This window comes from Drosophila arizonae, chromosome 6, assembly GCF_054131065.1.
Source record: "Drosophila arizonae isolate 15081-1271.41 chromosome 6, UAZ_ARI_1.0, whole genome shotgun sequence".
NCBI classification, from domain to species: Eukaryota; Metazoa; Arthropoda; class Insecta; order Diptera; family Drosophilidae; genus Drosophila; species Drosophila arizonae.
The window spans coordinates 146,583-165,516 of record NC_142926.1 but is presented as its reverse complement, the minus strand read 5'-3'; the positions used below and the strand labels follow the sequence as shown (position 1 = coordinate 165,516).

General features: G+C 35.1%; 1 protein-coding gene and 1 long non-coding RNA gene across 10 annotated transcripts; one reads left to right on the top strand and one right to left on the bottom strand.

The window, feature by feature from the left end:
* Nucleotides 1-29: 29 nt before the first annotated feature.
* LOC149268291 (uncharacterized) lies at nt 30-10,565 on the bottom strand. 2 transcript variants are annotated; one of them, XR_016270748.1, is made up of 3 exons: nt 10,425-10,565; nt 4,076-9,667; nt 30-845 (listed from the first exon to the last, which is right to left on the bottom strand). It is a non-coding gene; the product is annotated as an uncharacterized LOC149268291 (long non-coding RNA). The 2 variants fall into 2 exon arrangements; XR_016270749.1 differs by lacking the exon at nt 30-845 and adding an exon at nt 3,181-4,004.
* Nucleotides 9,666-17,150, top strand: myo (growth/differentiation factor myoglianin). Of its 8 annotated transcripts, XM_089472495.1 has the most exons (6): nt 10,326-10,624; nt 10,689-10,916; nt 11,122-11,213; nt 12,527-13,637; nt 14,846-15,267; nt 16,463-17,150. In XM_089472495.1, the coding sequence occupies exons 4-6, from the start codon at nt 12,569-12,571 to the stop codon at nt 16,829-16,831; spliced, it is 1,860 nt and encodes a 619-aa protein (XP_089328621.1). In that variant the 5' UTR covers nt 10,326-10,624; nt 10,689-10,916; nt 11,122-11,213; nt 12,527-12,568; the 3' UTR covers nt 16,832-17,150. The 8 variants fall into 8 exon arrangements, with proteins under 8 accessions (XP_089328624.1, XP_089328621.1, XP_089328623.1 ...); XM_089472497.1 differs by lacking the exon at nt 11,122-11,213 and having other exon boundaries at nt 10,778-10,916; XM_089472494.1 differs by lacking the exon at nt 11,122-11,213 and having other exon boundaries at nt 10,740-10,916.
* Nucleotides 17,151-18,934: the final 1,784 nt, after the last annotated feature.

The window sequence follows — 18,934 nt, the reverse complement described above, 5'->3', positions numbered from 1 at the left end:
TTTTTCTGTCAAATTAAAATTTTTAGTAATTGATTTAGCCATAATGTATATATTCTAAATATTACGTGGAAAATTTAAACAATGAAAAATTTTTCTTATATTAACGTAATTTGATTTTATATATTATGTGTTATGCACACAGGGTCATCGCATACACAATTTTCATATATATATATATATATATATATATGTATATACATACGTATATGTGTGTACGACTGTGTATGCGGATTTGTGTACATGAGTACACATGTCTGCTTGTTGGATTGGGAAACTCGAATTCTATTTGAATTACCCGAATGAACGGGCGAGTAAGTTGCAGTCGCCCAATTGAATTGTTTCATTCCGATACAATAACCTCTAGACTGTTCCGTTAACTACCCACATGGCTTCCGTTTCGACAAACACAATCACAACACGAATGCGAATGCGAACGAATGGGCGGCATGGAGCTTCAGGACCCTGTTCCTGTTCCTGTTCCTGATTTCGATTCTGTGTGTAAACGTGGGCGTGGGCGTGGGTGCGTGGTTGTTTTCAAAATGACGACGGACGCGGACACACCCTCATCTGCACATGCAGCCAGCATATCGTAAGTGTGTATTATCGTTTGTCCTGCTTTCGCTGGCTTGCGAATCGCTCGGCTGAATATCGGCATTAGATAGAGATAGCCATACATATATACTGTAAAGTACGATTTCCATTTTTGCACAAAATGTTTACAGAATGCATATGAAAATGATTACTAATAGGCGAGTTGCTACAGTCCCATCGAATTGACACTTTCTTGCGGGCAAAAGTTGATTTCTTTTCCGATTTAGATTTTTGATGTAACTCACAGTTACAACCTAGAATTAAAAAAAAGAAAATTACTAAGTAGGAGTGTTTAACTTTGTGATGATATCTTCTTTTCATTAAATCCGATCATAATGGTCTATGTTTCTAACGAAAAAATTTATGTGTGGCAGGAATATTTCATAAATCTGACCCCGTCGGGTCGTGCCACATCAGCTATTTAATTTCACATTAAAGTAATCCATATACTAGATATCCGCAAAATATATAATTTCTAAATGTTCTTTAAATGAAATTAAATTATATATTAAATATATACAGTGTCTAACATCAACTTCAAACGATGAGGTATATATCAATATAGTACGTTTAACATAAGTAACAAAATTTATATCTGTTATTCGATGGAATAGCTAGCGAACCTCAGATATTAAATTATAATTCAACCCGCTTTTGAAGCTAAGGTCCCTAATTTTTGCATTTCGATTTATTTCATATCAGTCCATGACAATAAATTTTGACATCCATATAAATCTTAAAGCTCTAAAGCACCGAGTGAATGCGTGTGAAATGTGAAATGTTCACGTCTTAGACCTTTCGAATAGATATTTAAATTAATACTCACACATAAACCCTATGTCAATTTTAAATGTGTAATAAATAAACAAATATTGAATAGAGAATGTATTTGGATTATTTGCTGAAATTAAAATCATATTCATTGAAATTCGTTAAGAAAACTCACCTGGTAGCATGTCTGTAGACATGTGTGCACATGTTATCTCTCTTGAATTGGGTGTGCATTGTACTTTAGTTTAGGTTTGCTACTTTGCACTGATCACTGATATACACATATATATAACTATAAAAATACTGAAATTGCCATGTGTTAAACTAATCTCTTTCACCACTACCAGTTATATATATATATATATATATATATATATATATATATATATATATATATATATATATATATATATATATATATCCCTACAAGACATTGATATATAATACAGTCTGATCCTTCATTTCAAACCCATCATCACATATGATAACAACACGTATTTAGAACTGCAGGAGCCGTCCAGTCATCCCCTCTTTTATAGCGTTGCTTGACAAGCACCCCTTTTTATGAAACTAAGAATTTTAATTTCTTACGATTACATCTGAGATATGCGCAAGCTTTTATCGCTTGGAATCATTCTAATATGTACAAAGATGCCAAGAAAACGAAAACGAATCTTGCACGCAACGGAGCAATATAAGTATGATTCCAATTCCTATATAAGACACATGAAAGCAAGTCTCTCAGCAGGAAATTGTGCCCGTCCTGCAGATCATCGGAACTCGATTGTGCCACGTGCCGTATAGAACGCCATGTGGAACGGCGTTGATGCAAAAGTTTCCCGCATCGAGGATGAGCTGAGGCCGAATCCGCCGCGTGTTGTGTTGCGCGACCAGTTTTGCACCAATAGGAATATTAATGATTTACGCTTTGAATCTAGATACGAAGTCGATCTGGACTATGAAAAAATAAAGAATAAACACTCCAAACTTTGCAATTAAGCTTTACTGTAAAAGAGGAACTAGAGCTGAACCATCCGATCTTTAATAACTTGTGCTTAATCTGTATTTGTATCTGTATCATAATATTAACACAAATTTAAATCTGGAACGCCAACCGACTACGCTATACAACTTCACAACTAAAGCGAAAATGTTTTATTTCATAAGCTATATACAATTCAGCAAGCACATGATTCAGGTCCGACGGACGGACGAACTGGCAACTGTCTTGCCAATAAGTCTTATACCCTTTTTCCAGCTTTGTGATGAAGTATTAAGATTTAAGATAACTTCTTGTGTCGATTTTTATACCCTGAACCCATTGAAAATGGGAAATCAGGGTATAATGGTTTTGTGAAAAAGTATGTAACGGGCAGAAGGAGGCGTGGCAGACCCCACAAAGTATATATATTCTTGATCAGCGTGACGAGCTGAGTCGATATAGCCCTGTCCGTCTGTCCGTCCGTCCGTCCGTCCGTCCGTCCGTCCGTCCGTCCGTATGAGTGCGTCGATCTCAGAAGTTATAAGAGCTAGGGAGCTGAAATTTGGCATGCATACCCGTGTGTACCATACGCAGTACGAGTTTGCTTTATTTTTCGATACATCGTCCGATAACTTTTTTATCGAGAATAATCGAAAAATTGATTTTGTTTTTTTAGCCTAATTTGAACATTTTTAAACCTGTAGTCTGTTTACAAAAGAAATTATTCGACAAATAAATTCTCATAATATTGCCCACACTGCAGCGCAGCCCAAGCGCAGTCGCTGCCCACTGCGCAGTTAGCAGAGCGCAGGCTTATGCGTGCGTGTGGATGCATCTGTATGTATGTGTGCATAAAAGAAGTGCAGAATGATTAGAATATCAGATTAGAGGATTCAGGGTATCTCCTAGTCGAGCAGTCTCGACTAGAGCTTTCTTACTTGTTTATTTTTATTTTCAAAGTTGCGACATTTTCTATGTGTTTTGCAGTAACATAGCAATGGGCGTGGCAAAGGCGACGTCGTGCAAGAATACGATTACGACTAAGATTACAAATTGATTACCGTAAATTGTTACATCATTTTGCATCGCTGCTTTACCGGTTTTCAACTCCCATTTGTTGCTGTTTTTATTGTTTGTTGTTTCGTGTTGATGTTGGCTGAGCAGCATGCGACCGTCTGATATGCTCACTGCGTCCTGAGTGAAGTCTTGCGAGCAAGCGATAAGAACGCAATGCCTTACTATACAGACCAAGCGTTGCGAAGCATGTGTAGAGTCAAACTAAGGCCGTGGTTGAAGCCAGTAATGGGATAGGCATGAAATATTCAATTCGGATGTATGTATGTGTGCATACTTAGCAGGAAGAACATGGGCGCAGATTTTAACAAACGGGAAAACTTTAGGTTATATTAAAATGTGTATATTAACAAAAACTAAGAGGACTTATATGCCGCAATCTGCCTCGATGCAGTCTTTAATCAATAATTCACATCCAAAGTCCAAAAAGTGTTATATATAGCGCAACAGTTTTTGAACACAGTTCATCTTCCAATTCTAAATCCTTCCGAATAGTCATTGCGTTTGTAAATTTGCAATTTAAGTTTTGTATTGCTTCACAAAAGGTAATGATTATATTTATGTTGTGTGTTGTCCGTATTGCTATCTGTCCGTCCGTATGATTTCAAATTTTGTTTAAATACCAATAAAAACTGTTATTATTCGCTCGATACTCACCCTAGATTAAGCAATTGGATCTGAGCATTAAATGCATTGGGAAAATTGTACTTTATTTTAAGCACTAAAAGTATAGAAAATATTGTAAATATGTTTATATTATATAAGGATCATTTTCAGCTTCAATTTTTGTTTCCCACTATCATTCGTTATAGAACCTACTAGTTTTTGTATTGATGTATAGATACACACTTACTTGACAGTTACTACAGATTTATTTGAAATTGTCGGCGTAAAATATGTATAATTTACACCAAATTTGCTTAATCCATAATAAATCACAACAATTATCACATTTGAAAATACCAGGCAGCCCCCTTTATGTTTTGTCCGCATTGCTCCCCACCGGGAATCTTACTAACGAGTCATTAAACAATTAAAGACTCGAGTACTAGCAACAAGGCAGCCAGGCAGACAGCCCGCTTGATGGCCAGCCAAGCATTTGACCAGCCAACCAAATACAAACAACCAAAAATACATATCAGAGACACGCCATGGTGTGTACAATCGCTGTGGGAAACTGTTAAGCGGTGAAATGGGAAGCGAGGAAGTGGGACAAGAGGGGAATCAATCATCGGGGTTTACCAAAGCACAACAGCCAAGTTTCACGCACGCCCATTTCACCCGAGAGCCAACCACTGTGAATATGCTTCAATTATTATGAGCATTCCGTGCCGTGCCTCCCACTTCTGCCATACCCATACCTATACCACCCACACATATCCCATAAGGATTATCACTTAACAAAAGTCCAATCCCAACCCCGTTCCGGGAATGGATATTCTCTAGAACAAGGGGAGCAGTTCGTTGAGTGGCATTAAAGGATGCATACGTAATTAAAAGAATACATGCTGGGATGCCCATCCAACAGATATAACAACAAAAATTAAAAAGATTGCAGTATAGCTGGTATAGCAAAGATATAAACATATTTAATTTCAGGTTATATATTTAATAACAATATTCTACTATTTACGACTACATAATATGAACACATACAGATAAATAAATCGTACAATGGCATTCAGTGCATTAGATGAGAAATGATAAGCATATACATATGTATATATAACAGTTTTGAAGGCGATTATCAATTTCTAGGAATGGGAGCAAGCAGCCAATTTTGATATCGATTTTAGAATTTATCCTGAATGGGCTACTCCAAATTTCCATCCAGCAATTGACAGCAAGATTTATATTTCCTGATATTCGCTCGAAGTTGCTCTCTCAGGTGGAATGAGCTAATTGTTTATAAAAAAAATAAAAGAGAGCGAAATGAAATGAATTAATATTTGTATAAACTCTAACCGTCTCTACCCCAGTTAAACGTATATTTTTATATCGTATGTAACATAACGGATTTTTAAAAAATTTTCAGCATTTGATTGAAATATTTTATGAATATTTTCCAATTTAGTTAAAATGTTAAAATGTTAAGATCTTTGTGAGTTTCGCAAGCATTTTCTTGCTGTTACTAATCAGTTAATTAACATACTGAACTAAATATTGAAAAAGAAATGCTCAAATGCCTCAAACACTTACTTGAATAAGTATTGTAAATGGGAAACGAACCGTTTAAAGATATAGATGCAAGGGCAATTTTCACCCTCCCATCAAAGAGACATTTAACATATCTAAACATTTTAATATTAAATACATACATAGTACTTACTTGCTTTGTCCCTCTCTCTCTCTCCCTCCCTCCCTATGCTTAGTACTTACTTGCTTTCTCCCTCTCTCTCTCTCTCCCTCCCTCTCTTTCTCTCTCTGCTTAGTACTTATCTGTTACACGGATGACGATGGTATCGCATTAAATCCAACGAACCGAAATTTCAAAATTCGTCAAAGTTTCGAATTATTATCAACGCGTTTTAAATAGTACACAAATGTAAGTGACTCATAAATACCCTTCCATTAAAAATATATCTTTAGTTGATATATTTTGAAAGCATTCATATTATAACATTTAACATTGAAAATAATACCTTATTTGAAAATGTTTTCGGTTGCATACAAGCTGTATAAATTGGAATCCATATCTAAATTCCCATAGAGCAACCAAAATATTTTTATATGCGTTATCGGTGTGAAAGGAGTATATTTGTTTTCCACACATGGTCAATATTAAGGAATCAGTAAAGAAATATCCATGAAGTAAGTGAAGCATTTCATATTCCATAAAAATACGATTAAGTCGAACAAAAATAGGGAAATTGTATTTAGCCGACTGCTCAAAACTGCTAACGTTAGATGAAACCAAAGGTGTGATGATTTATTCCTGATAAATCTACATATGTTCTTGAAGTATCTATAAGAGTGTGTATATATTTATATAGTGGCTCTAGCAATTATCTCAAGAGAATTAAAGACTAGATGAAATCGGAACATTCCCCCATTGGCCTTTTTCATCCGTAGTCTTAGATTTCATATATCAGCCCGATCTACTAAAGCATGGTGAATGGTGAAGGGTGGATGGAGATTGAGCCTGGGAAGTATGTGTACTCAAAGTGCTGTGATTTAACAAATGGCAGGAGTAAGCGTTGGGTTTGAAAGTCCAACTGAGTGGAACAAATAGAAAATCGACATTTTTGCCAGTTCTTATGAAGGGAAGCATTAAATAGGTAATTTGTTTTGTTAGTATAGAAATAAAAGCCAGTATGTGTACTTTAGTCAGACGCTCCCGACATAGAAAATAATCAACGCATACTATTTCATTAAAGATTGTTTTTCAATTTTTAGATGATTAGGAAAATATAACTATAATGTGAACTTTCAATTTGCCAACCTTGATGCCAACCTAGCTGCTAGCTAGAAACCAAAAATATACAGAACTGTAATTTTCTAATGGGTTAAGGGCTTGAAAAGTGTTGTAGTTAGGTGTAACTGGACATAACTTTTCTGCGTTTTTATACTAAATAGAACGCAACTATGCCTCGACGGTAAAACAAATTTGCAATGCGTTATTATCTCTTGCAGCTCAAATCAGTTTTTGGCTCTTAAAAAATCTTGCACTCTTTGAAAATTCTATTGCCCGCTGCCTTCTCTTTGTGATATTGGCAATCAGGGTCAATCTGTGAAAATATGTGCATTCCTGATCGCAACAGTAAATGAATATATATGAATATACAGACGAAATAAGTCACTCTAACCCTGTCCCCTGCCCTGGTTGGACACTTCCGTCAAAAGTCTTCTGTATGTTTTAGGATATGTTGTTGTTGTAATCACATATCACTTGCAAATCACTGTTCTTAGCATAACTATGAAATTCTTCAACCGCGTGCCTTCACAAAATGACTTTAAAAAAGGCAACCCTTAAAGCAAATGAGGTACAATAACCGTGGTTCTTCTCATAAAAACTCAGTAATAATACAAGTAAAACCATAATTGCATGTTTTCACACGAGAATCGATATAGAATCGTCTTGTCCCTTTGAGGGTTGTTCATCACAAAGGTCGCGGTGATCTACACTATTTGTTTGAGCTAAGAAAATCACTTAACTAAGATCACGCTGATTTTCACCACATGCTGTGACTCAGACTGTTCCTATGCTCAGCTACAAAGATCTAAATTTTCGATTTGTAAAAAGAAAACAAAGCAAAACCAAGCAACAAATCACAATAAACAGAAGCTGGGCTAAGGCAACTCAAGGCATATACATATACAACTTAACACCACGTTGAAGGAACGAGAATATCCAGAGTTAAGGACATCAACTCTCAATTGTAAAAAAAAAAAAATTTCCAAACGGAATCAACTGAACTCAAAATTTGAGTACACGCTAATTCATTTAATGTGCGAATGTGGCTCGCCGAGTCTTAACCACAAAGTTTACTTGTGGACTTAAACATAGAAATTCGCATGTTAGCGGTGAGTTGCCCTTATGATTGCTCTTTGTTGTTGTGGGTGTTGGTATATGGTTTGTCAGTAACCAAACAACAAAACATAATCAAATATTCGAATTGCGAATATTCCTACATTTAAGTTTTCTCCTCTATATATACATAGAAATTCACACCGCATACTGCAATTTTTATGTTGATTGTGACTCATTTTCGTTAGGCCTATAATTTCCACAATGCTATCGAACATGATTTTCTCTTTTATACAGTGCTGGATACAGCTACTACGTTCGTTGTAATAATTGGAAATAGACAGACTCGCTGCTATTAATAGCCCAATGTGAATGCGATAAAAGGGAAAGGTTGATGTATTTGCTTATCTTCGCTGTGTTCGTAGCTTAACTCACTTAACGAAAGGCGGCGAGCTTTACTCACTGAACGAAATTTCGATAGACGAGTACAGTGATGAAAATCAAGTTAGCAAACGAACTTAACTTGACACTACCGTACTATTCTGCAGCTAAATTTCTTAAAAACAAATTAGTATCCTTAATTTTGTTGATACTTCAAGCTAACTTATTTATTTATTTATATATTGAGTTTAAAATATATATACATATATATATATATATATAAAGTTCTTTCACGCGTTACTACCTAAATCAACTCAATATATATAAGTAATTATATTTATACTTGGTCAGGTTTTTGTCACAAACTTATAAATTGTATCTCTTTGGCCGAAGTAACAGAAGGAGTAGAAGCTGTTGAAACCAGTTAGGACATCAAGAAAAACTAACGTTCCGCAAAATGAATAATAGGAAGACGAAAGTCAGCAATTGTTTTTCTCTTTTTTCAAATCACAGCTAACACTTTTTCATAAGCTTTGCATCTCCAATATATTTTGTGAAATAATAAATATTTGCAACTTTCTCATTTATTCATAAAGTATACAAATATCATATCTTAATAAGAAAAAATTTTGTAATTTCAATACTCCGTTTGATGCCCAAGCATAGTGCGTATTCGGATTTAGGTCAACTGAAGTAGAGTATTTATAATTCGATAGATGACTAAATAATTGGCTGACGTATTTCGTGGCAAGCAAGAACAACTAAGAGTGCATAAGAATATTAAAGTCGACTTGAGGATACCATTTAAAAATTTATATCAATTTTCACTTTTATAAAAAAATATATTTCAGGTGCTCAACTGCTACAGAGTATAGATATACTTTAAAACATATGAATATATATAAATTAATTAAAAGGATATATATGTGTCGGGAGCCATTTGAAGCAGAGCAACGGGTATAGGGTATACAAAAGCAGGGCCGCAATCGGGGTCCTTCATGAGAGCGCAATGTTTTATCATAGTATCATAGTATATAGTATATAGTTATCTGAGTATTAACATATATTTTATTTGATTAAGAACAAATATAGAATTAAGCATCCAAGACTTATTTACCAACAGTGCGTGCTAGATTGAAATTTAAATAAGCACGTATATTAGACTATGAATAATGTGCAAAGCATTGACGCTGCACACCCACACACTGAAATGGGACCTGGTGCCCTAACCGAACGAAGCACACACTCATCCTCAGCACAACAGCTTCTTGTTTATGTCTGTGAATGTCGATGCGGATCTGTCAGTTAGTTATATGGCACGGTCAGGCTCTGTTGTATATCGCTGTATTCATTGGCGTTGCTGTTGCCGCTGCCGTAGCGGTTGCCATATCTGCCGATCCCTGTTTTATTAATAAATTTATTATTATTACTTTTTTAAAGCTGTGTGCGCGGTGCAAGTGAAATAATTGACACATGTGCTAATATTTTTATTACATATTGTTTTATAACATAAAAAAAAGTGTATGCCTGTGCATGTATGTACAATGCATGAATAAATAACAAAAATTTGCGATCATATGAGTGAATATGTAGACATGCAGCCATTTAGATACATATATGTATGCTGAGAAATATACACACAAACATACATGTGTACACATACTCATGAATGTGCCTACATACATGTACATATACAAGTATGTGTGTATGTATAAAACCGTACGTACCTACATATGTTTCTAAAAAGTACGTTCACAGAAGTGTTCAAAATAGATTTCGAGTACATACCCACAAACATGCGTGTTTATACACACATACACACACACATATATATATATATATATATATATATATATATATATATATATAGATATATATATATATATATATATATATATATATATATATATATATATATATATATATATATATATATATATATATATATATGTATATATATATTTTTTTTCATATACAAATGTTTGTTATCGAAATTCTTATATGTATACATACATACATATTTACATATACTGGTTATGTGCGCTTTGAGATACGTAGTTAATATGTAGTTCATATGTACATATGTATGTAAATGTATGTACATGCACACATAAATCTGAATGCATCAAAAGGAATAACTGCACTTTCAACACTGACCTGAAGTTCAAGAACACAAAAATTGATTATGATTTATAAATGATTTTAATTGAATATAATAGAGTAAGAGTGATCCATCAAGAGCTTCTGAGTGAGATTCACATGAATATGAACCGTTTATGCACACCGTGAACGTAACACACACAGCACAAACATATACCAAAAGACTCTGACGAATGAATGCAAACAAATGTATATAGGTATGTATATGTCTGTGTGTATGCACATCTATATTTGTACAGGCATATATTAATTAATACAAAGATATATGTATGCCTGTATCAACGTATGTACATAAACCAACACTCGGTAAAGATTAAAGAGAATAAACAAGCTCGAAAAACTAACTACAGCACAAAACGAAAGAGCTCGGAACTGAGCGTGAATAGAATACACTCACACCGAAAGCAGATTTATTAGCACATAATGTATTAAATTCGAGAATAAATAAAATAAGTCATACATCTCTGCCGGCTTTATAACATTTGATGGGTAAATTTTATTATTATTATTAATTTATATGTATTTATTATATTCATAACAATGCATTTGGCTTGAGAGCTTCGAATCGAAAAATCGCGCCAGTTACGTTTACAAAAATTCATATGTATGTATGTATATTCATACACACAGTACATGTATATGTATTAATGCATACTTATCCATGTATGTATGTATACCCATACATATCTTGAAGAGGAAAATAATAATAAATATAAAGGAATATGATGGGATTGAAACTGTTAAGTGATTGTGGGTGTTGATTGTAAAACTTGGATAAGACATTTGGTGAGTGTACTTGACCGAACAAATATGTGTATATTTAATAATAAAATACACGGTTTTGTGTCGATAAAAAAAATAGTCATTTTGACGAAATGCAAACTTGAAGAAGTTTGTGTAGAGACAAGTCAAGAATTTTGTTTATAAAAACATTAAATATGGATGAAAGAAATGTTATGTAAATATGTTCGGAAAAATAGACAAATTGGAGAAGTATAAGTCAGGCAAGCATGAATATAATAACAATTAAATATAAGGATGTATTAATATATGTATATGAATGTTCTTCTTGTGGAAATAGTCCCAAGATAATGTAATTATGCTAAATATGAAGAAAGTAAAAGTTGAATTTATGTATTAGTCTGTGTGACAAATGATTTATTTAAAATGCTTATTTTCCAGAGCGAATGAGAGAGGGACTGGGGAGGGGGGGGGGGGAGTTCTTGACAGTTCCGAACTGGGCTCCGGCCCAGATGGTCACCCTAGTCATTGTAAAAATTTATCAGTAACAATATCAGTTGACAATATCCTTTCGTTGGACTCTATCTATATGTAAAGAATGACAGTAATCTTTGCATTTAAACTGGCAACTCATAGTCAGATTATTGCTATATAAAAATTATGTAATTGTATAACCTAAACTGAACTGAAATTGGAAATCAGGTTATAATGTGTTATAATGCTTTGTGAAAAGTATGTAAAAGGCGTATATATATTCTTGACCAGGGCGACTAGCTTAATATATAGCCTGTCCGTCTGTCCATCCCTTAGTCCGTATGAACGCCGAGATCTCTGAAGATATAAGAACTAGAGATATTTTGCATGTATACTCCATACCATAAGCAGTACAACTTCGAAAACTCATTCAATTTCTCTTTATCGAGAATGATCGATAAATTGATATTGTCTTTTCAGCCTAATTTGAGCACTTTTAGACCTACAGATTTCAGATTTAGGGTATATACATTTGATGAATACAAAGATTTCGTAATTTACAGATTTTGGATACCACGGATCCTTCGCCCCAAATTTGTAAAAAACGTATTTCAGGTACTAGAACAATATGATCACGTTCTGAAAGTTTCATGAAGACAGTCTTACTACAAGAGAAATTAATTAACAACACAGAGCACTTTCTTATACGGGTGTGTAGATATATGTGTGCATAAAAGATGTACAGATTGGAATATCAGCTTGAGGGGTTCAGGATATCTCCTAGTCAAGCAGTCTTAACTAGAACCGACTTACTTGTTAAATCTAAGGACCAGAAAAGGGTTTACATTTTATTGTATTATCGAATCACTTTTTTCTTTTTTAAGGAAAATACTCCAGAATTGAGTCTTGGAAACGATTATTAAGCCATGACGTCACTAAAGGAAACTACAAGGTTAGCCGAAAATCAACGAGGTCAAACAGAAAATGGGAAAACAATTGATCGTTTAACTAGCATTGATGAATCCGATTGCGATTTTGATTCCGAATACGATTCCGATTGCACAAACTTCTTTCTTAATATGTCTTTAAAAAAGTCTTGCCAATGCCACAGCGCTATAAAACGACAACAGATGATGATGATTATGAGGAACAATAGGAGCTGGCAGTTTCGATTGGTAGTCACCCGATATGCGTCTAAAGTTTTACTATCGATTTTATTATCGATCGTTATTCTAGCATCTGCCCAGGAAGTAACGAGAGACACAGAAAAATTGCTTGGATCAAACAGCACAGAAAGCCATCGAAATCAAACACATACAACTGCTATTCACACTCCAATTATAAAGGAACACAGCCAAAGCCAGAGCCAAAGGCGGTCGGATCAGCCCCTAGGTCAAATGCCAGCAAGCATACAAGGATTTAGCGTAAACAGAAATAGTTTGATTAGTGGAGATTCTGTGCTGCAACGTCAGCTGAGGGAGAAAGCGAAACAGGATAGCTTGGAATCGATTAAGATGCATATTTTGATGCGACTGAACTTAAAGAAATTGCCCAATATAACAAAGCCAATAAATGTACCTCAGAACATATTGGAGAATTTTTACAAAAACTATAATTCCTCGCTTTTGAACTCGATGTGGGGTCAAAAGAGTAAGCCAAACGGTGCTGCTACTCCTGCTCCAAACAAGCTTGGATCTGCTCTGTATATGCATGAAGATACTGTGACGGACTCTGTGAATATTACGCAAAACATTAAACAGAGCTCTAATAATAATTCTAAATATGAAGCGTCCAATAAAAATACGTCTTTGGAAATGCAGGGTGACGATCCTAATAATTTTAAAGATTTTCAGTATATCTATAATATTGAAATTGATAAGCATCAACGGGTACAAATGCCAATGCATAAGGCCACTGAATTTACAATTAACGACGATGATATTGAATATGAAAGCATACTTTCCCATATAAACCGTGTTTATATATTTCCAGAACGTGAGTTAAATACTATTACTATTTGTAATAAATTGTGGTAAAATTTTTTAGTAATAACAATTGCTGACAAACTAAATTTAACTCGCTTTATATACTATTTTTCAAATGATGTTGAAATATTAATATTAATATGATTTCATTAGACATTAATTAAAGAAGTAAAATGATACAGTCCATAAGGCCAGTCTGTACAATGCTCTTTCGCGGTCCAAAATGCACTGCATTTTTATACCCTGAACCCATTTTCAATAGGAAATCAGGGTATAATGGTTTTGTTGAAATGTATGTAACAGGCAAAAGGACGCGTGGCAGACCCCACAAAGTATATATATTCCTGATCAGGGCGACGAGGTGAGTTGATTTAGCCCTGTCCGTCTGTCTGTCCGTCCGTCTGTCCGCGTGTCCGTATGTTTGGTGTTTGTGTGTGTGTGCGTGTGTGTGTTAGTGTATGTGTACGTGTGTCTTGTGTACGGAGAAAGACGCGAAAAATGAATGAAATATCTTTTGCTCGAAGGGTTCAAGGGATCCCGTAGTCGAGCAGTCTCGACTAAAGCTTTCTTACTTGGTATGAATATGGGAAATCAGGGTATAATGATTCTGTTGAAATGTATGTAACAGGCAGAAGGAGGCGTGACAGACCCCACAAAGTATATATATTCCTGATCAGGGCGACGAGCTGAGTTGATTTGGTCCTGTCCGTCTGTCCGTCCGTCCGTCTGTCCGTATATTTGAACGCGTCGATTTCAGAAGATATAATTTATCTCATCCCTTTATTTTTTTATCGATAAAAACCTTATCGAAAATCAGTTATAAAATTATATCGCCTACACCTTTTAAGCTAGAGTCTCCAAATGTATATTTATATGCATTTTATACAATTTCGGTTTTATTAAAATTTACCCCCCACTCCTGTATTCACCCCTTCACTTGTTTGTAAAAGACGTATTTCAAATGCTAGAGACTTGTGCTACATCCACAAAAAAAGGTATTAAGAAATTAAGTTCTCATATGTAGTAAGCGCACACTGTAGCCCATGCGTGTTAATGCGTGCGTACGTATGTCTGTGTGTGTGCGTGTATGTGTACATATGCGAATAAATATTGAAATATCAGCTGCTCGAAGGGTTCAGGGGATCTCGTATTCGAGCACTCTCGACTAGAGCTTTTTTACTTGTTTTGGTTGCTTTTTATTTATTTTTTATTTTTTAGAGCCCCATGTGCGACATAATCGGAAAACAGATGTCTTACGTTTCAAATTTGAATCAGGATCCTCAGATATTTCTTATGTGACACTTCACTTGTATTTGCGTGGATTGGAATGGATCAGTATCTATCAACCGAAAATGCTTGAAGAATTGTCCGATTTTCAGAATAAGGAGATTGTCGTAGCCTTGCATCGGGCTATACGTCGAGCAAATAACACAAATTATACGCACAAGGCAAAAATCTTCGAGTTCCGACATAAAATTCCAACTGGATTGGGTCAATGGGTCAACGTGGATTTGAAACCCTTAATAGGTACAGGAGCCGCAATAGATCCCAGTCAAACCCAGGAGATTTTTATAAAAGGTGTCGAGCCATGGATGCGGCCCTTGGTTGTCACGACAGATAGTACTGCAAAAAATCCATTGGTATATATACAAATCTATATATTCAATAATCAAGAGATATTTGAAACATAACATAACATTTCTTTATATTCAGGTGCTTCGTTCAAATATTTGTTATGATAATAAAAATAATCCTTCGCACTTATTGTCATAAGTCATAAGAATACTACATATTTACTGAAAAATGTTTGTAGGCTGCTTTTTATATCCTGAACCCATTTTCAATGGGAAATCAGGGTATAATGGTTTTGTTAAATGTATGTAACAGGCAGAAGGAGGCGTGTCAGACCCCATAAAGTATATATATTCCTGATCAGGGCGACGGATCAGCTGAGTGGATTTAGCTCTGTCTGTCTGTCCATCTGTCCGTATGGTTGAACGCGTCGATCTCAAAAGATATAAGAGTTAGAGATTTGAAATTTTTTCGCACGCATATCGAGTTTTGCTTTAAATATCGATAGCTTGTCCCGTTATTTTGTTATCGATTAAAAGCATTATCGAAAACCAGTAATAAATTTATATCTCCTACATCTTTAAAACCAGACTCTCAAAATAATCTGAAAGTTTCATGTAGATAGTCAATCCAGAAGAAAAGTTATTAATCAATTAAATTTCCATAGTAAGCCACCACTGCAGCCAATGCGTGTTTATGCGTGCGTACGTGTGTCTGGGTGTGGGCGTGTGCGTGTGAATGTGCGAATAATTATTAAAATATCAGTTCTAAATTGATATACCTACATCTTTAAAGCTAGAGTCACTAAATTTTTAATGTAGATTTATATGTACTTTATGGAATTTAGACTTTTATCTAAATTTACCCCCTACCCCTGTTCAACCCCTCACCTTCACATTTGTAAAAAACGTATTTCAAATACTAGGGACTTATGCTTTGGCAAATATATGCATATGTTATATTCACTATCTGAAAGTTTCCTAAAGATAGTCCATCCACAAGAAAAGTTGTTCAACAATTAACTTCCCATAGTAAGCCACCACTGCAGCCAATGCGTGTTTATGCGTGCGTGCGTATGGCTGTATGTGCTCGTGTGTATTATTGAAATATCAGTTGCTCGAAGGGTTAGGGGATCTCGTAGTCGTGCAGTCTAGACTAGAGCTTTCTTACTTGTTTTTTTTTTTTTTTTTTATAAGACGTGGGCCTAGATAACACATTCTTTCACTGGTGTACATTGATCTTTAACATTTTCTTTCTTTACAGACCGTGCATATTGAAATTGGATCCCGCAAAAAACATCGAAGAAAACGAAGCGTTTATCTCGATTGCACCGAGAACGATCACGATATGCGCTGCTGTCGATATCCTTTAAAGGTTAACTTTACCAGCTTCGGATGGCACTTTGTTGTGGCTCCCACATCATTCGATGCATACTTTTGCAGCGGGGACTGCAGGGTTGGGTATTTGGAGCAGTATCCACACACGCATTTAGCAGCGCTGACTACGTCGGCGACGCCATGTTGTTCGCCAACGAAAATGAGTTCCTTAAGCTTGCTGTATTTTGACGAAAATCACCAACTTGTGTTGAGTGTAATACCAAATATGTCCGTAGAGGGATGCAGCTGTTCCTAGCAGACTATATCAATTTACATATGTATATGTACATGTATGCTAATATTATATGAACGATTAATTTTACGTAATGCGTTTAGGTATAAATAAAATAGAATAATCTAATGCACATAATAAATACAGTGGAATCCGACTATAGCGACATTCAAGGGACCGACGATTTTATGTCGCTATACCCGGAGGACGCTTTAACCAGAAGAAGCAAAAAAATATATACATATTTTTTCTTTTTTTTTTTTACCGTTGCCATGTTCTTAAAGGGGTTTAACATAAAGAAAATTAATTTTGTAATAAAACAGCAATTATTTATTTTTATATATATATTATATTTTTATATATATATTATATATATATTATACATATTATTTCAATAACATGGTATCGAAACATTTATGTGACATCGGCGTTGCAGTTTGTGTCTCTCTCTCTCTTTCTCTCTCTCACTCTCTCTCTCTCTCTCTTTCAATGCTTAAATTTGTTGTCATTATTTCGCATTTTTTTCGGCACGTCATTATATCTGGAGAATGACTCAAAAATGTGAAAAAACGTCGGGATAAGCGGATTGTCATTAAAAGCGGAGACGTACTAAGCGGAGGCTCTTTTATATAAGTTTGTATGGGGACCAAGCAAGACATCAAATTTTCGTCGGCATAACCGGTTGGACGCTTTAAGCGGAGTCGTTATAACCGGATTCACTGCATATAAATACTCAAATATGAACATACATACATGCTTGCACATAAACTTTGAAGTACCTGTAGTAATGTTTGTTTGAGTAGCGCATGAATGAATTTGTCATTTACATAAATCCAGTTATGTATAAAATAATAATAAATAAATAAATATATATACATACATATATTCCCTTCGATCAATAGCTATTTCAATCATTTTTCACATCTTTCTACTTACACAAGACACACGCACACACACGCATACACACACACACGCATACACACACGCACACATACATACACACACACAAGCACCCACGCATAAACACGCATGAGCTGCAGTGTGCGTGCAATGGACATACGATCTTCATTAAACTTTCAGATTGTGATTATAACATATGCACGGCTGGATATGCATGCATTTGCCAAAGCACAAGTCTCTAGTATTTTAAATACTCCTTTTACAAATATGTTGATGAGGGGGTGGATATAGGGGTGGGGGGTAAATTTTAACAAAAACCGAAATTTTATAAATTGCATATAAATCTACATTACAAATTTGGAGACTAGCTTTAAAGTTGTAGGAGATATAAGTTTAAAACGGATTTCGATAAGATTTTTTATCGATAAAAATATCGGGAGTAGTTTTCAATTTTTAAAGCAAAACTCGATATACGCGTGGTATACACGGACATTTTCCAAAAAATTGAGGTCTCTAGGTCTTGTATCTTCTTAAATCAACGCGTTCAAACATACTGACAGACAGACGGAGGGACAGACAGACAGACGGATAGGGCTAAATCAACTCAGCTCGTCGCCCTGATCAAGAATATATATACTTTGTGGGGTCTGACACGCCTCCTTCTGCCTGTTACATACATTTCAACAAAATCATTATACCCTGATTTCCCATTGAAAATGGGTTCAGAGTATAAAAAATAACAAGTAAGAAAGCTCTAGTCGAGACTGCTCGGCTACGAGATCACCTGAACCCTTCGAGCAGCTTATATTTCAATAATTATTCGCACATTCACACGCACACGCCCACACCCAGACACTCGCACGCACGCATAAACACGCATTTGCTGCAGTGGTGGCTTACTATGGGAACTTAATTGATTAATAACTTTTCTTCTGGATTGACTATCTTCATGAAACTTTCAGATTATTTTGAGACTCTAGCTTTAAAGATGTAGAAGATATAAATTTATTACTAGTTTTCGATAATGCTTTTAATCGATAACAAAATAACGGGACAAGCTATCGATATTTATAGCAAAACTCGATATGCGTGCGAAAAAATTTCAAATCTCTAACTCTTATATCTTCTGAGATCGACGCGTACAAACATACGGACGGACAGAGCTAAATCGACTCAGCTCGTCGCCCTGATCAAGAATATATATATTTTATGGGGTCTGCCATAGTG